Source organism: Haliotis rufescens, unplaced genomic scaffold (assembly GCF_023055435.1).
Source record: "Haliotis rufescens isolate VD_foot unplaced genomic scaffold, xgHalRufe1.0.p SCAF_6, whole genome shotgun sequence".
NCBI classification, from domain to species: Eukaryota; Metazoa; Mollusca; class Gastropoda; order Lepetellida; family Haliotidae; genus Haliotis; species Haliotis rufescens.
Genome location: NW_025964334.1, coordinates 37,698,850 through 37,722,918, shown reverse-complemented (window position 1 = coordinate 37,722,918; position 24,069 = coordinate 37,698,850). Strand labels below are relative to the sequence as shown.

The 24,069-nt window shown below is 40.5% G+C and overlaps 2 protein-coding genes across 4 annotated transcripts in view; one reads left to right on the top strand and one right to left on the bottom strand.

Annotated features, from left to right (window-relative positions):
- LOC124145839 (lipopolysaccharide-induced tumor necrosis factor-alpha factor homolog) overlaps nt 1-771 on the top strand; it is a 6,849-nt gene extending 6,078 nt beyond the window's left edge. The window contains exon 4 of the mRNA XM_046515794.2: nt 1-771. This exon is cut by the window's left edge and continues 539 nt beyond it. The gene's annotated coding sequence lies outside the window, so the exon portion shown is untranslated.
- Nucleotides 772-9,627: 8,856 nt separating this feature from the next.
- LOC124145841 (lipopolysaccharide-induced tumor necrosis factor-alpha factor homolog) lies at nt 9,628-16,599 on the bottom strand. Of its 3 annotated transcripts, none has more exons than XM_046515798.2 (4): nt 16,407-16,599; nt 11,969-12,073; nt 10,913-11,153; nt 9,628-10,285 (listed from the first exon to the last, which is right to left on the bottom strand). In XM_046515798.2, exons 2-4 carry the CDS (start codon nt 12,024-12,026, stop codon nt 10,174-10,176), a joined length of 411 nt encoding a protein of 136 aa, XP_046371754.2. In that variant the 5' UTR covers nt 12,027-12,073; nt 16,407-16,599; the 3' UTR covers nt 9,628-10,173. The 3 variants fall into 3 exon arrangements, with proteins under 3 accessions (XP_046371754.2, XP_046371753.2, XP_046371755.2); XM_046515797.2 differs by having other exon boundaries at nt 16,426-16,598; XM_046515799.2 differs by lacking the exon at nt 16,407-16,599 and adding an exon at nt 12,262-12,383.
- Nucleotides 16,600-24,069: the final 7,470 nt, after the last annotated feature.

The window sequence follows — 24,069 nt, the reverse complement described above, 5'->3', positions numbered from 1 at the left end:
TCGATTGCATACAACAGTTCCGATTGTGTAGAGCGATGCTCATGCTATCACTCACTTGATTGTCCAGGCTCGAACATTTCTACACCACTACCACATACTTTGAACATTGATGAGTGTCGCGTTAAACAAATTTACCCCACGTAATTATTGTTCCAACCCTTTGGATGAGGTCATTTTTAAGACATTATAATATAAATAATATGATGTATTTAGCAATCTCGGTAAATCTGTTTTATATTTTAGACGACGTCAGGAATACCTAGCTATGAGCATATGTCATACAAACATACGCCTTAAATAGACATGAGATATAGAGCGTCACTGCCTGTAGGAAGGCTGGGGGCGGGGCGGGGGCGTGGGCGGCACAGGTGTCACTGTATGTTGGATGAATGATGGGTGGATGATGGGTGGTGGGTGGATGGAGTCGATGGATGATACTGATAGAATATTGGGTTTGAGCTACAAAACATCGTTCACCGTAGTCATTACAGAAACTACACAGTATAAAGATATGACACTGTTCAGTCACTCAGTCAATACCGTTACTCCGTAAGTAAAAGAGCCACAGTGAAAAGTGCAAGGTAATTGTTTCAACGCTATGTTAAACTACAGACAGTTATATAGCTCCAGATGGTTCGTTGTTTGCCTGTGTCGTGTCTGGACATACCATACTGATTTCAATGACACTGTACGTATGTTTAAAAAGAAACTAAACTTGTGTTATTCATTCAGACGCTTGTAAATTTCATTTGCAATAAACAATAATGAATATGTATGTTTTTGTCATCATTTACACATGTTCAAACGAAACCGTCACCATATCTAGATATATATCCTGTAGTTTTCGCACTTTATCTGTAAACTACTGGTACATAAGAAGCTAGACGAAAACAAATATGTTTGAACATTTTCTGTCTGTAAAACAGGTCATACATTGTGAGTGAGTTAATGTTGTTTTACGTCACTGTCCGCTATATTCCAGCTATTTAACATCGACATGTAAATATGTAAATAAACTCACGCGAGCAAGTGCCAGGTCACGAGGACCGCGTCAGTCAGTCAGATCACACCATAGTGACCACCTAATTGAGTGGAAAGAGGAAGGTCGGTGATTCGATCCCCGGGCGCGTGATACCAAAGGACGTTAAACAATTATACTTGTTGTTGCCCTGCCTGTCGCTCAGCATTGAGGAGCTAAAACAAGGACTTGTCTGTCCGGAGTCAGTATACCGTGTTTGAGTCGGGTGTTAATGTTAAACTTGTTTTCACTAACTGCCAACGAGACGGTGTTTTACGGCTGATCATTTAATAATCATGATCATACTTCCTGGAAATATATTTTGAGTATAATATGGCTGTACTGCAAACAGGAGTTAGTACGTATTTGCCTTGTGGTCCCTCTCCTTCCCAGAGTTCATAGCGATGAACCTTTGACCTTTGTTACTTGGTGTGACGATTTGTACAGCTAACACATCCCATTCAACAAATATGTTTTTCATTTTTGTAAAAAAATATGTCATGGAATTGATTACTTCACTGAGAAAATATCCTTAAATGTGAAAACTATTTCCATTTGGGTATTGTCATTAGTCGCCATTGGTTGTACGGTTTCACGTATTGTCATGGAAACCCTATGGGGAGCTATAGCGACACCGTCACTTTGATGAGTGAAGCCGTATTGTCATGCACCTCATGACATTAAATCCATTATGATATTCATATGCTATTCATATTCATCAATGTAAAGTTTTTATGGATATGTTATCCTTGTTGAATAAAAAATGAGAAAACAAGACTTGTTTTGTTATATACGGTAACCTGTTAGAATCACAAAGCATGTTTTGACAGCATAGCCGCGAGAGCCACATTATACACTCACGCAACCATAACCATTGCCGCGAGAGCCACATCAATTTGGGCTATCTATTTTCGAAATGTGGCTTTGCCGGCCTGTAACCTGCAACATACACCGGGCCCGGGGTATATAGCAGGTGATGTCAATTACACTCTTAACAGACATCACGATTCGCTGAGTCACCCAGTACACGTGTACCTACGGACAGTGTAAGACTATATAGTGTTGTAATATGACTTTGCAACATCTGCATTTAGTTAAATTAAGACCACAAAACCTAGATGATAAGTATGATAGTATAGCTGGTTTATTTCACAATCACAATTAGGAAATAACCAACATAAGATTGAAAACAGAAACTTTATGTGCAATAGTGGATTTCATAGGGCGAATTGTCTAGAGAAGGATGTGGGTGTAATTGTTTGTTTGTTTGTTTGTTCTTTGAGGCTGCACGTAGGAATATTACAGCTGTATGGCGGCTGTCTGTTAATAATCGAGTCTGGTCCAGACAATTCAGTGATTGACATCACGAGCATAGATCTACGCAATTGGGATACGATGACATACATCAACCAAGTCAGCGGGTCGAACTATCCGTTCCCTTTGGTCGCCTCTTACGACAAGCATTAATGCGATGCAAGGGAGGTAACTCTTAAAGGCTAAATGGAAATCTTAAACAATTTATAACGTCCTCGCAAATCGCATGAACAGCATTGACACAAAACTGTCTTTGCTTCTCTTTGGTTTATAGGGGGACCAGGCTCTTCCATCGAAGACCGCTGTTTGTGTCGGTTAGTTGAAATTATATAAAATATATCAGTTAAGCAGTCGGTTATTGACGAAATACACAGATGCGCTGTCTCAGTATCACCCAGGTAGTAATTACATCAACTAGAGCTAGGTAGAAAATGCACACCAGCTCTTTCTTTGAGCATATTTTCACTTCAACTTGTAACGGGTGGAGTGTTATAGGATCCACACAATCCGTATGGTTATGTTAAACATCTAGTTGTGATAGAAAATCTTTTTAGGTCAAGCACTGTCAACATGAGATAAGGGAACGACTGATTGATAATCGGGGTGGGCGAGGAAGGAGTAGAGTGGGCGAGGGAGGAGGAGAGGGGGTGAGATAGGAGGGGAGAGAGGTGAGGGGGCGAAGGAAGGAGGGAGGGGTGAAGGAGAGAGGTGAGGGGGCGAAGGAAGGGGTGAGAGAGGAGGGGTGAGGGAGGAGGGGTCGGGTGAGAGAGGAGGGGTGGGAGGGAGGGAGGAGGGGAGGGGTGTGGGTGTGGGGGTGTTGGGGGATTGAGTTTGTCGAAGTAGCCGTATTAAAGTAGATTGGGGGTCAGGTTCTGAACCCTGAGTAATCAAGTTTCAGGGTACTCCGATGGCGTGGATCGATGCCATGCTCACAACCAATGACGGGTCTTTGATTATTTAGTGGTCGTGGTGATACAGCTAGAACCCCTTTGACAAACAAACACAAACACACAATTAAAAATAAAATTACATATTTGACAATCGTAGTCTGGCGTACATATTGTCTTAAGATTAATAATTTATTGCTGTATAAATAACATACATACACACGTGACACCCTCAGATACATGATTACATGTACGTACACCCTGCGTATTCCAAGGAAAGACTTGATTTTCCCTTTGTGTGAATTCTTTCGAGCATGAACCTTCTTAGAGTGGGGACCAAACTGTATGAACGTATGACCCTGAGACGATGTTAATACAATGTCTGGCCCTTACTCATTAAAACATATCATAATATGACCAAGTAGTTTGGTTATGAATCGAACAAGGACCTTAGGCGTGACGAACGAACACTTTAACCACTGGGCTACGCTACCTTACAGCTAGCTGCTGAAATGTTCAAAATGTATTCTTCATCACATGTGATGACGCTCCCCTAACATCTGTATTTTTAGCCCGGGGGTGCTGCACCAGTTGTCATCATCTACCAGCACTGCAGCACCACGCTCACCATCTCCGTCCAAGACCAGGCAACGGCATCATGAATGTGGTCTTAACTCAAGTTTTACTAAGCACGATTTTTACTCAGGGGCAGTCTTGGGACTTAAGATCACATTTTGTCTTGGACGTAAGATATTCTCATAGATTGAGCTTCGTGATCCCCGATTTAAGACAAAATTTGGTCTTAAGTCTAAATCTTTAGAGTTAAGACAAAATATGCTCTCAAGTAAGTTTCCTGATCCCGGAGCCAGGTGATCCTGACTGTCGTTCCCATTCTACTTGGGTAAGAAAACATCTTTCCCACATGTGTACATGATCCTCATGGTATTCTTATCAGCACCATAGTCATCCTCGAGTTTCCACTGAATTATAGCTCCACTCTATTATACTAAATGTTTTCAAGGGAAGAGATCAGTCATCTGATTCGATTAAACTTATTGAAACTAAATTTAGAAACAAAAGCTTGGGCACGCGATTGGTGGAACGATTCACCAATGCAGCAATGCACCGCGATGTTGAACTGAGATTATGATAGGTGTCAGGGAAGAGGTGGATTCTAGAGGGTGCCACAAAAACCGATGCTAGTATGCCGATTCCATGTTCAAATGGGATCGATGCTCATGATGTCAGTCAGTTGTCCAGGCTCAATTATTTACAAACCGCCGCCATTGGGCTGGAATATTGCTGATTGCGGCCTTAAAGAAGAAACAAACAAATCATTCCTTTCCTTAAAATCAAAAGCGGCGTTATCCTATGTATATTGAGGTGTATTTTTCGTTTTCAGCTGCGTGTTTTGCTTCGTAATACCAGGGGGCACGGGTGGCCCAGTCGTCTAAGGCGCCGCGATTCGCTGTGCAGGGTTGCGTCCCTTGGGTACGCCAGAAACCTATGATTGTGGGTTCGAATCCCGGTTCGCCCCGATTATGTTTCTAGGTTTGTCAGCACCATACCCGTGCTCGTGGGTTTCACCGAAGTGGTAAACGTCTGAGACCTGCATCACTTCGGGCTTTCCTCCCACATTTAGTTGACACGCCGCGATATAACTGGAATACTGTTAAAAGCGGCGTTAAACCCAACTCACTCGTAATACCATTCTACATAAATGATTGCAAGGACGCGAAGCACACACTGCAGAGTTTGCAGGAAAGTCTTCTGTATGAACCTAGTTTGTCATAATGTTTGAGATAGGGATCATAACTGATGGCTTGTGTAATGAGAAAAATATTTATTGTTTATCATGAATATATTTGAAGACCGAAGGTATATTTCACGAATGTATATATTTATTGTGAGAGTTTGAGAATAATTTGAAAGAAGTAATGCGTATTGTAGTGGAAAATAGTTTCATCGAATCGAAAGAGTATTACAAGGGTATTATCCATTATTAAAGTCGCTTTTATTAGCATGAGGTATACACATATTAAATATTTTGAGTGTCTTACCGAACTCCATTTTAACCTCACAGAATGGCCATGAGCTCGGACCAGTCAGTACTCCTAGCAAAGTTGGATCACGTCTTTTCAAGACCAATTTGTTATCTGTATGTTTTATGATCCAGATCAACCGAACCATTAACTAACTCCATGACAACATAGAGACAGAACTCAAGTTCACAGACGGCACTACAGATGGCGTCTAGACCTCGAAAGTGTCACTCGATCATGGAGACTTGTCCCGTGTCGGCTCGATCTTAAGCAAAAGGTTTAAGCAGCGTTCTCGTATAAAGATATAATAATATTTTTAGTCAAGAAGGGGTTTTAGTCATAATGCACAGGCCGTTATGACCACTTGTGACCCTCTGCTTCACCAAAATGATTTTGGTGGACTTTGGAAACTATATAACAAGTAATAATTCATAGTGTGCAATACAGTATCGTGGCCGTGGACAATATGGAATCTACTCAAGGTATGTGTAATTGACAACTCTGTTCCTGGCAAAATCGTCCGAATTAAGGCGATAAACGAGACTATTTCACATTCACAACACAATAGGTGTATACCCATTCTACCATGACGACTAGAGTGCATTGAGAACAGTGCTTTCTTCGAACGCGTATTTATACATTGGCCAAAAGGCCAACTCACGTATAACGTGCCGAAAAGGACTTGTGACAAACAATTTCTTTTTTATAGTTCAAGATTATTTACTTACATTCTTGACAAGTTCTTAATAATGGTTACAAAATACATAGTTTTTTTCACAAAGAGTTTATGAAATAACACTCCATAGATATATATTTAATTCCATAGCATCATGTTGCATATATGAATAGCTTTTACCAACATTTCTTGGAAATCAGCATGGCCATGTTGGAAGATGTTGATTGGCTAATCAGTCCGACAATGAGTCCCGGGGGTCGTATAAAAGTATTAAAGGTGTATTTAAAGCGGAAGGAGATTACTTTAGTGGTTGTAGCAAATACAGGGCACTGGTGGCTTGTCGTTTTGCTGCGAATACACATTTATCCGCCCCACAGGTTTATAAATCAATAATTACGTGAGGTAAATATACAACGTCAACGCCAGAAACAAATTACATCGGGCCTACAAGGCAAAATAGTTGTGAAACTTATATCACTTATAATAAATGTTGAAACCATGTGTTCGCGAAAACTGTAAGCATGTCCTGCCCTTACAGTAGCACCCGCCACTCAAAATATGATAAATCCACTTAAATATACATAAACTATACATCTTTATTTAAAGCGTATTTTACCTTACGTGAATTGTGACTCCCATTGTCCTAGTCCACACTATTCGTATATTTCGGCTTTAGCTGGTCGTAAACTAATCTTATAGTCAATGTAATGTATCGATGTAACAAATGTTATATTTGGGATAACATTTTCTTAGTAAAGTCTAGATTCTCGTACTTTCTTTGGGTTGTGCCCCGTGAGGCATTCGAACCCACTAGACTACCAGTTGTCAGACTTTCATTTTTGTGGAAGTCTCGGTGGCTGAGTGGGTTAGATCGCTGACTTTGTGCAGCGACTAGGTGCCTCACTCTGGCGGTTTGGGTTCGAATCTCGGACGGGACTTAACCCAAAAAAGTACGAGAGTCTGTACTTTACTAAGAAAGTGTTGTCCCGATGACTCTTTTCTAAATGGCCTTGTGTGTATCGATATTGATGACGTTTACATTTACCTACGTCGCTCCATGATCCAGTCCTTGTGTTACGGGATACTTTCGTAATGGTGTGAAATTACTAATTACTAATTCAATAGTCACATGTAAATTGCAAACACTTGACACATGTCATACATATTAACGTGCTGACGATGGGTCATATGATCTCTCGTAATTTAATCTCATATTTGTATGTTGACATACATCACAAGATACATGAAGTATGTTATGATATATATCAATGTATCGCCACATATCAGGGGGCCGTCTCAAAATTACAACTGGATTCAAACAGATAATAAATGAACAATATTTTCAAATTTCATGGCGTCGTAAATACTTTTAATAAAATGATATATGCATTTTATGTTGAAATATCTAAATTCAGTCTATCATAAGTACATGTTAACCTTACAGAATTATATACAATTGAACTGTATATGTCTTTAAAAGGGGCCATACAGTGCGGGTGGATGAATATTGTTTTACGTACGTGTTCGCGATATTCCAGTTATTTCACGACGGCATGGACATAGAAACATGAACATCGACACCTCCCGTGAGGACACGATGTCACGTCAGTCAGATCACAAAAAGGGAACCCACGATTCTCATTTCAAATTTGACTCTGGCATGCGGTATTAAGTACCTCTTATATCCCAAACTCCTCAGCTGGCTACGAATCCTATGCAAAGTTCAGGACTGAAGTTAGTTCAGTTAAATTGTCCTAATTGCAGTAGCAATGGTGGGTACGTATGTGGGCTAGTAGCCTCATTATTAAGAGCGTGGCAATTACACAAACACAAACTGAATGTTGTAATATAAACGTGTTTAGATAAAACATGCGAAATGTTTGTTCCGCTCAGAATTTATACTTCTTCCTTATCACGTTTAGAGCTAAACATATCTAGCATGTGTTTTTACAGAGCGTGCTTTTATGTATTTTGGCATTTGTTATCGACTTTTGTTTGAGACCTTAGATTTTATACATCACAGGGTGATACAAAAATTGGATGTTTTAGACCCAAAACGTATTCGTTTTCGGAATATGAAGATGACTATTATTGTTTTTGGTAAAACCTGAGGACAAATATTTTTTTCCAGTATTTTCAGAAACCAATCTTTTTTTCCCAAAACATCCCAGGCTTAACTATTAAATTGTCGACCCTAACCCTTCACGCAGTACCATAACGAGCAGTTTGTCATCGCCTGACGTCATTGGCATCTGGGAGAAAAACTGACAAAGACAAAGTTTGGTAAACTTTATTGACGTTTTACAATATATACAGAAACACTGCACAAACATATTTGTTATGTTTTCGTAAACTTCATACACTTATGAACGTCAATTTCGCGGTCAGGTGACCGACCTCTCGTCCAATTAAAAAGCCATATATCGTGTAAACTTCCATTAATACAAACACACGTCATTTATATATATAACCATCTTGTTATTTCAGGCTAATCACGATACATGTTTACGTTAGAAAATCATTGAGCAATATTTTATATCGTTTCCATCAATATGTATTGAAACAATAAAAATGTATTTTAATTTAAAAACATAACAAATAGTTATGGTACTTCATCACAGTTATATGTCATTGTTATTAATAGTCTAGTATATAGTACGAATTATATTAGTTGGGGAACTTGCTTGGTATCAAAATGTCCATCTTCAGTACTTCACCAGTTCTCTGTGTTCCTCCATCACCCGTGAATACATATCTCGATGTGCGGTGTAGCGATGACGAATGTCTACTTTTAGTCAAGTAATTAAATGAGGCCGTATATAACTCACGTTCAAATGATCCCTACTCCGTGCGCGAATTTGTACGAATCTTATCCTTGCGTTACGGAAGCAGCATGTAGAGCCAATGGGCGCACGACTGTGGCACATGCTGCAAGAGAAATATAGCCGTCTGTGCGATTGTGCTCATTGGTCAGAGCACTCAATAGTTTCCCTCTCGTTAGAACCAGGCCGTATTTTGATTGGTGGGTTACAAATAGCGACTACGTATACCCCACAAAGCGTTCGGATGTGTTCACGCGATGGAGGAACGTAATGCATACAAAATATGTGAAATCTGCAAAATACCCTCAAATGCCCAACGCAAACCCGCCATTTGATCAGATTCACTTAATCTGTACACCACCGTGTCAACTATTAATACTGCATGATATCGTCTCGTCACGTGACCTTTACGACTGCAGTATTCCCTCGTTATTGCGCCCTTCATTATAGCGCTAGGTCGGTTATAGCGCGCGGTAAAGCATGGCTCCCAAAATTTACTAACATTTTTAAGTCTCAAGTTTAAACTCAAGTTTTAAAAAGGACACGATGTTTTCCCCCATCTCAGAAAACATTATCAGCTGATCACCGCGATCACCTAACACCGGAAATACCAGTCAACAAATCCGAACTGAAGTACGCAATTTCATCCTATTATTATCATATCTCGTAATAAAAAAATTGTTCATTGTTTAGCTGGACAAATGTTTGCAATATATTTTTTAAATCATATTCAAAATTTCATTCAATTATAATAATGTTTACAATAATTGCGGCGAATTCGTATGCGAAGTGATCGGTAGATCGCACAGCTCACCGTTATTAACAGCAACCACGGTCAGATTACCGCTATTGACGCCTTGAAACGAACTTAAGTTGCAAGAGAATGGATACACATATCATAAATGCCGTACCACGACTCGCCAAAAGTCATATTTGAGCTAGTTTGACTATTAAATGTCAACATTACGTTTTGCAATCGAAATACATGTAGCGCGGAAAGTCCCTACGGTGACCGGTCAAAATCGTACCATACGTCCAAAAATATCCTGCATACAATCTGTACCAAAGTGCTAAGCATATGGTTCTTATAATTTTAAGTAAATATGGTGGAAGCTTCAACTAAAATAACACGATATTTGAATATATTATTCTTGATAAAATGATAATTTTAGTAACAATTCCTTCCGACAACCCTGCATCAAGATTCTTTGAAAATGTATCATTGGGTATCATTGGGTACGTAGTTACAAAGGAAGCAGCACCCACCCCCCACCCCCAACACCAACACACACCTAATTAGCATGGTATATTCTGTACCTATATGTCGGAAAGGGCGCGTTAAAACCCAAAGTAAGTAAGTGGATGCAATCATCCGCCATCATAAACTGCACTTGCTTCTGAGTTGGCACTTGTCTTAACAAAACTGGCCTGCGTTCATGCCGACGACGACGTGGCAGTTTGGACACTTGTGAACAGCATCTTTGGTGGAGTCCATGCACAGGGGGATCAATGCTCCGATAACGCCACTGAAATATAATGAGTGAGTGAGTGAGTGAGTTGCCTTGGTCAGTGAGGCATTTCTTAAACGTTCACCACTTGGTGAAACCAACTATCACAGGTCAGGTGCTGACTAACCAAGAGTCCTAATCAGAGAGAATCTCAGATAAGAACCCACGATTATCGCATTTTAATGATACGATACTGTGCTGAAAACAGTCGTTGAAACCCACCCAAGACACAACTATGACACCCTTAAAAATACATCACCATGGAATAACCATTTCATAGAACTGGCTTCCGCCCAAAAAGCCACCGCAGCGCTAACTTTCCAAAGTCTATGTCAATGAAAATTAGTGACGTCGGTCGTAACGCCGAGCCCGTTTAATTTCACCCGTATCATATTGTTAATAAGAATGTGACACCTTCAAGTTTGACCTGGTGCAATGTGAATATAAAGTTATCAAAGATTTAACCACAAATAATGTGAATGTGAAAAGAGGTAATAGAATACTTAGCCCCTACCCATCCACCCATAGATAGATAGATAGAGAGAGAGAGAGAGAGAGAGAGAGATGCATGCACGCACGCACAGGATGACGGAATTCAGGGAGGCGTGTGGAGGGATTCACTGTAGAGATAGGGTTATTTCTTACAAAAGTAGGCAGAGAATGAGAACAGCTCGCTGTGTGGCATCCCCGTTGACCATCTCCACGGTCGTCGTGACAGTCGCCCGGCAGAACTGACACGTGAGTAATGTCGGTTCACGTGGGAACATGAGGACTGTCCCGGAAGGTGCCATAGTCACAGCTGTGACGAATTGCTGTTGCTGTTGTTGTTGTTGTTGTTGCGGCAACGTCATCATTGGTGGTTGTTGGTAAGACCCCGTGGCCGCACCTAGTTAGACAAAACATTACATACAGGGTTCGAACTTTTCTCTAATGTATAAATCATACCATATTAAAAGGTATTAATTGAGCATTTTTTCAGAAATGAAAGAATTAATATCTATCTGTAAATAATCGATCCGTTCGCACTGAATTTTTTACAGTTGCGACATAGGTGTATCGTGGGTGCACAATTATTCGTTAAAAGGAATTGCCAGTGATAGCAATACGAAATATTATATCAATACATCTCAAATATGAATTAATTCCTCGTGTATAATGTTAACCTTAATATCTAAATTGTCCGAACATCTGATTTGAAGTTATTATACCTATCCGTGTTCACAATTCTGGTCCGGAATCCGATACCGATTGGTTGATAAAACGTGTAGTTAAATCACATTTGAAACACAAGGCATATACTTTACAGGGTCATGTTGCAAATTGCTGAACAGCGAGAAAATCATTGTTGTTGGCAAAACGAAACGTATAACGAATTTCGTATATTGATGGACATCCTAAGTGGCGCCATCTGTTGGCTATAACGTCACTGCGTTACAACGTCGTTGGCTTATAATCTTCTAATAACGACGTCCACACTTAATATGTTTTCACATTTTTGGCTATCGGTTTCAAATTCATTTCCCGGGTATAATTGTAAATAACACCAGCAAACCTGAACAAACCGCTATCAGTGGTCTCCTAACTGACATGGGACTACGCGTAGCTCTCTTCACAAATACATGCCCTTTCTAGTTAGGTACCCAACAACCGGTACAACATGGTCCCGTAGAACGGCACCTTGCCTCACGCCTCCACACTCACCTGGCTCCGAATAAGGAGGAGGGGGGTTGTCAGGAAAAGCGCTTTTCTCGGTCGACATGACTGATGGTATGACAACTGATGGACCGTTTGCAATCTCACAAGTATCTGAAATTGGAATGCATCACTTAAATAATTTGTTAGGTTACATCGCCTTTACGGAATGGGTTACATTTAAACGTTGTCAATTTTGACAAACACTGATATATGACCATGCCTTCAGCATGGATATATCCTTTCTGCATTCACCTGGATAAGATTAAAAATAATCGACGTCGAACTACTTGTAAACATACCGTGTCTGGGATTCAATCTTGCAACCCGGATTTGCGTATTAGCTCGTTGGGAATCCAGAGCAGGGCCCTCAATACAATAAACTTGTAAGAGATTAGGATCAGGTGGTTACGGTGTGTGACTTGTCTGATTTACGGGTCATCGCGACCAGAAATATTGATTATTGCTCAAAAACACTGGCCCAGGATATTTACAGAACGCCGTGATATAGCGTGTTAAGACCGACTGTCACTTTGCGCAACGTATCATACAGTTTCTGACGTATTACCTGACGTACACATAATATGTTTATTTTTACTGTTGTTAAATACAATTGTCATGTCAATTGTTCACTTTGTACCCCTTAAATTCCTTGTGTTGTTAACTCACATTGTTCCCAATCGATTAATGGTGTTCATTGTATAGGGTTAGGTGCTATCTAATCTGATAAGACAAGAATAGTTTGTCGCTACTGGTGTACATGGTGTCTTAGTAAGCGAGTTGGTATGCTCAAGTTTTATGTGTGAGCTAAAGGAGGCGGTTTAAATAAATGTTGCAACATACAGGTTCATTTCCCAATCCAACACGTCATTGGTTTCTACGACGACGGTGTTACAGCAACCGAGAGCAGAAACCCTTCCTAAGCACTAAGGTAGAAACCCTGCTATGTTGATCCATGTGTTATCGTGTCGGGTTTATTTTAGACAGTTATTGGACAACACAGGTATATACAATTGTAGAGGGGAAATGCATATGAGCAGACTGCAGAGATAGGATGATAGGACAGGATGACATGTACAGGGACACACTACAGAAAGGGGATGGCAGAAAAATAGGATGACATGTCCAGGGACACACTACAGAGATGGGGTGACAGAAGTACAGGATGACATGTACAGGGTCACAGTACAGAGATGGGATGAAAGAATGACAGGGGCACACTACAGAGATGGGATGACAGAAGTACAGGATGACATGTACAGGGTCACAGTACAGAGATGGGATGACAGAAGTACAGGGACACACTACAGAGATGGGGTGACAGAAGTACAGGATGACATGTACAGGGTCACAGTACAGAGATGGGATGACAGAAGTACAGGGACACACTACAGAAAGGGGATGACAGAAGGACAGGATGACATGTCCAGGGACACACTACAGAGATGGGCTGACAGAAGTACAGGATGACATGTACAGGGTCACAGTACAGAGATGGGGTGACAGAAGTACAAGATGACATGTACAGGGTCACACTACAGAGATGGGATGACAGAAATACAGGATGGCATGTACAGGGTCACAGTACAGAGATGGGATGACAGAAGTACAGGATGACATGTACAGGGTCACACTACAGAGATGGAATGACAGAAGGACAGGTTGACGTGTACAGGGTCACACTACAGAGATGGGGTGACAGAAGTATAGGATGACATGTACAGGGTCACACTACAGAGATGGGGTGACAGAAGTACAGGATGACATGTACAGGGTCACACTACAGAAAGGGGATGGCAGAAAAACAGGATGACATGTCCAGGGACACACTACAGAGATGGGATGACAGAAGTACAGGATGACATGTACAGGGTCACACTACAGAGATGGGATGACAGAAGGACAGGATGACATGTACAGGGTCACACTACAGATATGGGGTGACAGAAGTACAGGATGACAGAAGTACAGGGTCACACTGCAGAGATGGGATGACAGAAGTATAGGATGACATGTACAGGGTGACACTACAGAGATGGGATGACAGAAGTACAGGATGACATGTACAGGGTCACACTACAGAGATGGGGTGACAGAAGTATAGGATGACATGTACAGGGTCACACTACAGAGATGGGATGACAGAAGTACAGGGGCACACTACAGAGATGGGATGACAGAAGTACAGGATGACATGTACAGGGTCACACTACAGAGATGGTATGACAGAAGTACAGGGGCACACTGCAGAGATGGAATGACAGAAGTACAAGATGACATGTACAGGGTCACACTACATAGATGGGGTGACAGAAGTATAGGATGACATGTACAGGGTCACACTACAGAGATAGGATGACAGAAGTACAGGGTCACACTACAGAGATGGGATGACAGAAGTACAGGATGACATGTACAGGGTCACACTACAGAGATGGGATGACAGAAGTATAGGATGACATGTACAGGGTCACACTACAGAGATGGGGTGACAGAAGTATAGGATGACATGTACAGGGTCACACTACAGAGATGGGGTGACAGAAGTACAGGGGCACACTACAGAGATAGGATGACAGAAGTACAGGGTCACACTACAGAGATGGGATGACAGAAGTACAGGGGCACACTACAGAGATGGGATGACAGAAGTACAAGATGACATGTACAGGGTGACACTACAGAGATGGGATGACAGAAGTATAGGATGACATGTACAGGTTCACACTACAGAGATGGGGTGACAGAAGTACAGGGTCACACTACAGAGATGGGATGACATGTACAGGGTGACACTACAGAGATGGGATGACAGAAGTACAAGATGACATGCACAGGGACACACTACAGAGATGGGATGACAGAAGTATAGGATGACATGTACAGGTTCACACTACAGAGATGGGGTGACAGAAGTATAGGATGACATGTACAGGGTCACACTACAGAGATGGGGTGACAGAAGTACAGGGGCTCACTACAGAGATGAGATGACAGAAGTACAGGATGACATGTACAGGGTCACACTACAGAGATGGGATGACAGAAGTACAAGATGACATGTACAGGGTCACAGTACAGAGATGGAATGACAGAAGTACAGGATGACATGTACAGGGTCACACTACAGAGATGGGGTGACAGAAGTACAGGATGGCATGTACAGGGTCACACTACAGAGATGGGATGACAGAAGTTTAGGATGACATGTACAGGGGCACACTACAGAGATGGGATGACAGAAGTACAAGATGACATGTACAGGGTCACACTACAGAGATGGGGTGACAGAAGTACAAGATGACATGTACAGGGTCACACTACAGAGATGGGGTGACAGAAGTACAGGATGGCATGTACAGGGTCGCACTACAGAGATGGGATGACAGAAGTTTAGGATGACATGTACAGGGTCACACTACAGAGATGGGATGACAGAAATACAGGATGACATGTACAGGGTCACACTACAGAGATGGGGTGACAGAAGTACAGTGTCACACTACAGAGATTGGGTGACAGAAGTACAGGATGACATGTACAGGGACACACTACAGAGATGGGGTGACAGAAGTTTAGGATGACATGTACAGGGGCACACTACAGAGATGGGATGACAGAAGTATAGGATGACATGTACAGGAGTACCTCATGTTTGGGATGAAGTACTGCAGAAATTGTTTGACTGAGTGATATTACTGTGATGAAATGATAAAAGGACAAAGAGACAGGGAAATGTAGAACGTCAACACTTGAGAATAAACCGTATCGATTTCAGTTAGCGTAACATTGGTGAAAGGTATATATAGGGATCACTTAAAGTCAGTGACGACACCAGGTGTCGAGAAAAAGGGTAAGCACGTCCTGCTCTAACGGTAGCATCCGCTACTCACACAATTTGCATGGATAAGTAAGAGTATATTTGTTATCTGACCCCTTACGGCAGTACTTTCGTCATACGATGGCGGTCTGTAAACATATTTGTCTTGGCAGGACAATCTCGTGAAACGTTTGCTGTTTTTGATGAAACTAATTTTGCTAATTTTGATGAAACTACTTCTAAGAGAAGGACCGATCAACACTACTGACTACACTAAAGATGTTTCAAGTAATAACATTGAGTCTTAATGACGATAATGCACGTATCCTTATCATGGAGCGTAAGGTATGGGTTTCGCAATCCGTGTATCCTGTTTCGCAATCGCCGACGTTGGCGGCTGTATTACACGATTAAAATCAACGGTTTGCAAGAGTTTGACACATGGAAAATAATTATCAATTTACTGTATGCAAGCGACATCCCACGCAATCGTTCCTACAATTCATCTTTAATCTATTCATTCCCTCAAAAACCGGATATGGATGCGTGTATACAGTTCAAACAAGGACAATGTTACTTTACGAAAGATCACACGAACAAAGGAAACTGAACACAATTGACACATACTGAAGGGGTAGTACTTCACCTTGTATGCCACCTGTGACCAGTATGACCAGTGATGTCCCCTGGCGAATGTAGCCCGGCAGAGTACAGTGCAGGTGTGTTAGGTACCTAGTCACAGGTAAGTAGCAACACGGATGTTATATTCACGTTCCTCATTGTACAAGGTACAGTCGAGATAACATGTCAGGGAACACATTCACCGGGCCCTGAACGTGTATGATAAACACGCTGACCTCACAGGCAAGTAAATCTGCTTCAACGATGTTTCGACAATTTGAATGTATTTCACTTACCTCCGAGGCTGGTGGTAATGGTGGTATTTTATCAACAGCAATTTCAGAACGGAATGTTTTTGATTTTAAAAAACCAAACATTGGAATTATTTTCAGGAATGTGGTGTGGAATCCTCTCGAAGAAACCAAGGGATCCTCATATTTAACAAATACAAAAGGCACCTTAGGGCAACCCACCCACTCACTCACTGCACATGCGTACCTTCTGAACATAGACTCTGCAACCATTTCTTTTGAAATAGAGACATCTACTTCATCAAAGGAACGAGATGGTATTTAACGACAATATTCTAACGACACTATCGTAGAGAACCGTTTTGTTAATTGTTATAAAGATGTAATGGTATTTTCGAAATGTCAGTTTGGAAATGGGCTAAAATTTACACATACATTTATCATCTCAAAGTGCCATTAAGTCACCTGTGTACTACCGTCCCTTCATTGGTTCTTCAGACAAATGTGTGTGGGAGTGTGGGAGTTTATTAAGATCACACCTCCGGCACATCGTACCAAATATCAAAACATTTTACAGAACCCTCCCCGTCCTCATGGGATATTGGAGAATATAATATTAAGTAAAAAACCACACAAGTACATCACTCATACAAATATACAGTCAGATACCGCCGAAGTTGAAGGGACTTGCGTAAATACTTTGGATAATCCGAGGTTCGACACAATCGAAAGCATATGAGTAGAGAAGGAATAGGCAGGAACCAAACTTTTACTTCGAGACAACCGTTAGTTCGACACAACGGTGTTTGACTGTACATGAAAACACACATGCTCGCACATACGCTACAGTATAGCACCGTGGTATCCTTGGCGCCTTCCAGGACCGCCTCCGTGGTCTAGTGGTAGAGCGTCCGTCCGGAGAGCGATTCGATTCCTGGGTTCAATTCCCGGCCGCGTCATACCAAACGACGTTAAAAGATGGTACTTGCTGTTACCGTTTCTGGTTGTCGTCATTAAGGGGCTAAAACAAAGACTGGTCGGCTCGGAGTCAGTGGGCTAGCACTATAAATCGGCATCAGTCCGGACTAGTACAAGCATCCACACGCACACACACACACACACGCACACACGTGCATACACGTCGCTATATAAGTGCAATAATCTTGGACGCGACGTAAACACCCCATTTCACCTCACCTAACCTTGACGCCTTCCATGAAATCCTGCTCTCATTCACACAGGCTGATCAGTTTACAGTGCAAATTTGTAACAAATTTAACCACTGCTTATAAAAGTGAATATAGATTTGTGTATTTAATTGAACAAATCACCAATAAAGAAATCAATTTGCAACACAAAAGGACGCCCATTTTACAGTTAGTTCACTCATTCACTCCATAAATATATATATGTTCGCAACATACGAAACACTACAAATATAGAATATTTGACATGTTATGTTTTTTGCAGTGTACCCGATAGACTAAAAACAAAAGCATAAGGGACATGTAATACGAAGTGTATGTGGTGTCTGTTGTGAGCTCTGGTATTAGTGCCATGCGTACTTTTGTTATCTTGCCTAACTTAACATGGTGATAATTCAAAATGAAATCCGCTATTTACTCAATATGTCACAGAGAGTGGGTCAAACGTATAGAAAGTTACATCAAACGCTTTATTTAAACGCATTTGTATAATTCCTTAACTGCAGTAACTTATTGAAACTTAAGGTGATTGACTGGAACGGAGTGTTATGAAAGTAAACTATGTCAGTATGTGTGTGTTCCTGAACTGACAGAATTAGTACTTCTGTGGTTCTACGTGTGATTTCAGATCCATTTGTGTCAACACATTTCAAACAGTGGTGGTCACAAATTAGATCGAGTTATAGAATTTGAAATAGCTTTTATCCCCCGCCCCCCTCAAGAGAGTAATAAAAACACACACACGCACACACACAGACACACACACAGACACACACACAGACACAGACACAGACACACACACACACACACAGACGCACACACATATATATATAATAAAAATATATAATATATATATAATAAAAACACACACACGCACACACACAGACACACACAGAGACACACACAGACACAGACACACACAGACACAGACACAGACACACACAGACACAGACACACACACACATATATATATATATATATATATATATATATATATATATATATATATATATATATATATATATATATATATAGGCGTGTAGCTATGAAGAGCACCAATAACTCCAGGCTAGTCGTTGGGATAGTACAAGTGGGGGCTAACGTCTTTATCACATCTCTTATTTAAATGTGGGAGAAATTCACAAGCACATGTATGGTGTTGACATAATGACACAAAAAATGAGTCACGTATTGATCCAGGAAGCTGCCAAGGCTGAGGGCTCAACACTGTAGGGCAAATGTGAATCGCACAAATAGGTACATTTTATGCATCGAAATTATTTCTGCGACACCCTAATGGGTCATAAACCCACGATTGGTCAAACATTCGTTATTACGACATGGCACCGTCCGAATCAATCTCAAAATGACGTCTTGCAGCGCCTGACCTAGTTTGGCGCACCCGTCTTCCGATTATGTCACCGACGTGCTTTATGGGGGAAGTCGGTACTCATGGCTGGCACTTGCATTCTGGAATTTTGACGCGCATACGTTTTAATGTTTACTTTTTGACCAGGTTAGTCTTCAAAATGTTCAAATTATACCCAGGTTCATTCCAACAGCCATACCCTCTTGCCTAGCTGCAAAGCAATTAACACAGTTATTCATTAAACGTCAGCACACATATTGGACATATTGGATATCTTATCTGTGAAAATCAATTGATTTGCGTTTGTGGGCATTAATGAATAGCACTCTAAACAGTGTAGGGGTCATGTGGGTGTATATTTCATTTCTTACCCCAGTCGGGGGCACGGGTGACCCAGTTGTCTGAGGTGGCGCGATTCGCTGTGCAGAGTTGCATCCCTTGGGCACGCGAGAAACCTATGACGGTGGGTTCGAATCCCGGTTCGCCCCGATTATGTTTCTAGGTTTGTCAGCACCATACCCGTGCTCGTGGGTTTCACCGAAGTGGTAAACGTCTGAGACCTGCATCACTTCGGACTTTCCTCCCACATTAAGGTGACACGCCGTGATATAACTGGAATACTGTTAAAAGCTCACTCACTCACTCACTCACTCACTCACTCACTCACTCACTCACTCACTCACTCACAACCCAGTCTTCATTAAACCCACTTTCGCTTTTATTTACCCCATATTACCCAAACATGGGGTTTTGTGTACAAAGTATTGCAGAAATGTTTGATGATTAGTTCGACATAATCAAACTTATCAAAACTTCCTTCACTTTTCAGCTTCATCACAAAAGTCAAATGTATACTTTCTATTGCCCATCAGTTTCTTCTACTACATTTATTTGTTGCAAAGTCTTGATATTGAACATGTCGATGTATCTGGAGAATACCCATCTGACAGTATCAAAAGTAGGTCATGGTGACCTACTTTCTGGAGGTTGATTTTATTGTTTTTGGTATCTGCTACAAATACGACTTGTAGGTCTATATTTTTACAATATTTCTTACTGTTTCAGATCATTTTCATTAACTGTACTCTGCATATAGGAACATTATATGCTTGTCAGGTGAACTTGAGGAATGTCAAAATGGGCTTGGGACGGGGGCTGGTTTGTTTTTGCCGTGCATCGCAAACACCTTTCTAGTTGTAGGAAACGTTTCACTTGGGACAGATAACATATTTCCGAGGGGTGCGGCAGTAGAAAAGAGTTCCACGCGCATATAGGGGGGATGCAATGCTGAAGGTCGGGGCCACGTTTCACAAAGTAGCCCCAGCACTACAGTTATCATAAGTCAACTTCATTAACATGGTCGGTGAAACAAGGCGATTGTAACCCATCGTATCAACTTTTATCTCTCGATTCCAGCCCATGCACATATGCAACTGTTTATGGGGACAAACGTACTAAGTTTAATTTAAACTGAATCCGTTAGCGTGCGGTTTTAAATGAAAACGTCGGAGGTATTAAATGACGATAACCTGTCTCTAAATTGTAAACGAAGTACGTTTATCTCTTTACTACTATGACGAATTTACGAACGATTTTATAAGGAACTCTCTCATTGTGTAGCCTCGATGTGTGATGCGGTCACTGCCTTTGACGAAAGTTATGAAGAGGGGTGTAGGATTTTGTCCACAAGCAAAATGAAACAAAGTATATATCAAAGCAAAAGAAGTAACATTAAATATGTTAAATTCAAGATTAATAAAAGGGCGTTAAGTGATTTTCCATCAATTCTCGGCAACATACACCATCAATTAAGTTATACGCCTCCATCGCATATTTGGTTTCCGCCTGATCAGCTTGCATTGTGATGCGAGCATTATCATTGTGACGCAGCGGATTAGCCTTGTATTATCATTGTGACGCTAGTATTATCACTGTGACGCTGGTATTATCACCGTGATGCTTGTATTATCATTGTGACGCTGGTATTATCATTGTGACGCTAGTATTATCATTGTGACACTAGTATTATCATTGTGACGCTTGTATTATCATTGTGACGCTAGTACTAGCATTGTGACGCTAGTATTATCATTGTGAGGCTAGTATTATCATTGTGACGCTAGTATTATCATTGTGACACTAGTATTATCATTGTGACGCTGGTATTATCATTGTGACGCTAGTATTATCATTGTGACACTAGTATTATCATTGTGACGCTGGTATTATCATTGTGACGCTAGTACTAGCATTGTGACGCTGGTATTATCATTGTGAGGCTAGTATTCTCACTGTGACGCTAGTATTATCACTGGGACGTAAGTATTATCATTGGGACGCTGGTGTTATCATTGTGACACTAGTATTATCATTGTGACGCTAGTATTATCATTGTGACGCTGGTATTATCATTGTGACGCTACTATTATCACTGGGACGTAAGTATTATCATTGTAACGCTTGTGTTATCATTGTGACACTAGTATTATCATTGTGACCTAGTATCATCATTGTGACGCTGGTATTATCATTGTGACGCTAGTACTAGCATTGTGACGCTAGTATTATCATTGTGACACAAGTATTATCATTGTGACGCTGGTATTATCATTGTGACGCTGGTATTATCATTGTGACGATGGTATTATCATTGCGACGCTTGTATTATTATTGTGACGCTGGTATAATCATTGTGACGCTTGTTATCATTGTGACGCTAGTATTATCATTGCCACAATTGTATAATTATTGCGACGCTAGTATTATCATTGTGACGCAAGTATTATCGTTGTGACACTTGTAATATCATTGCGACGTTAGTATTATCATTGTAACGCTGGTATTTTCATTGTGACGCTAGTATTATCATTGTCACGCAAGTATTATCATTGTGATGCTAGTATTATCATAGTGACGCTTGTGTTATCATTGTGAGGCTAGTTGTATTTATGCGACGCTTGTATTATCATTGTGACGCTAGTATTATTATTGCGACGCTTGTATTAGCATTGCGACGCGAGTATTATCATTGTGACTTTAGTATTATCATTGTGACGCTTGTGTTATCATTGTGACGCTTGTATTATTATTGCGACTCTTGTATTATTATTGTGACGCTGGTATTAGCATTGTGACGCAAGTATTATCATTGCCACACTTGTATAATTATTGCGACGTTAGTATTATCATTGTGACGCAAGTATTATCATTGTGACACTTGTATTATCATTGCGACGTTAGTATTATTATTGTGACGCTAGTATCTCATTGTGACGCTAGTATTATCATTGTGACGCTTGTGTTATCATTGTGAGGCTGGTATTATTATTGCGACGCTTGTATTATTATTGTGATGCAAGTATTATCATTGTGACGCTAGTATCTCATTGTGACGTTAGTATTATCATTGTGACGCTAGTATCTCATTGTGACGCTAGTATTATCATTGTGACGCAAGTATTATCATTATGACACTTGTATTATCATTGCGACGTTAGTATTATCATTGTGACGCAAGTATTTTCATTGTGACGCTAGTATTACCATTGTGACGCTTGTGTTATCATTGTGAGGCTGGTATTATTATTGTGACGCTAGTATTATTATTGTGACGCTAGTATTTCATTGTGACGCTAGTATTATCATTGTGACGCTTGTGTTATCATTGTGAGGCTGGTATTATTATTGCCACGCTTGTATTATTATTGTGATGCAAGTATTATCATTGTGACGCTAGTATCTCATTGTGACGTTAGTATTATCATTGTGACGCTAGTATCTCATTGTGACGCTAGTATTATCATTTTGACGCAAGTATTATCATTATGACACTTGTATTATCATTGCGACGTTATATTATCATTGTGACGCTAGTATTTTCATTGTGACGCTAGTATTACCATTGTGACGCTTGTGTTATCATTGTGAGGCTGGTATTATTATTGTGACGCTAGTATTTTCATTGTGAGGCTAGTATTATCATTGTGACGCTTGTGTGATCATTGTGAGGCTGGTATTATCATTGTGACACTTGTATTATCATTGTGACGCTAGTATTATCATTGTGATGCGAGTATCATCATTGCGACGCTGTTATTATCATTGTGACGCTAGTATGTTCATTTTGACGCTTGTATTATCATTGTGACTTAAGTATTATCATTGTGACGCTTGTGTTATCATTGTGACGCTGGTATTAAAATTGCGAAGCTTGTATTATCATTGCGACGCGAGTATTATCATTGTGACTTTAGTGTTATCATTGTGACGCTTGTGTTATCATTGTGACGCATGTATTATTATTGCGACGCTTGTATTATTATTGTGACGCTAGTATTATCATTGTGACGCAAGTTTTATCATTGTGACACTTGTATTATCATTGCGACGTTAGTATTATCATTGTGACGCTAGTACCTCATTGAAACGCTAGTATCATCATTGCGACGCAAGTATTATAATTGTGATGTTAGTATTATCATTGTGACGCTTGTGTTATCATTGTGAGGCTGGTATTATTATTGCGACGCTTGTATTATTATTATGATGCAAGTATTATCATTGTGACGTTAGTATTATCATTGTGACGCTAGTATGTTCATTTTGACGCTGGTATTACCATTGCGACGCTAGTATTATCATTGTGACGCTAGTATTATCATTGTGCGCTTGTATTATCATTGTGACGCTAGTGTCATCATTGCCACGCTAGTATTTTTATTTTGACGCTAGTATTATTATTGTGACGCTAGTATTATCATTGTGCGTTTCTGTTACCATTGTGACCCTAGTATTATCATTTGTGACGCTAGTATTATTATTGTGATTTCGCAACATACAAAAGT

Bases quoted from the DNA above. Each gene is read 5' to 3' on its own strand.
- LOC124145841 (XM_046515798.2), bottom strand. From the start codon at position 12,026: ATGTCGACCGAGAAAAGCGCTTTTCCTGACAACCCCCCTCCTCCTTAT. The intron at 11,154-11,968 runs GTGAGTGTGGAG...TTGTCTAACTAG, and splicing joins TCCTCCTTATTCGGAGCCAG to GTGCGGCCACGGGGTCTTAC. The intron at 10,286-10,912 runs GTAAGAAATAAC...ATTATATTTCAG, and splicing joins CTCATTCTCTGCCTACTTTT to TGGCGTTATCGGAGCATTGA.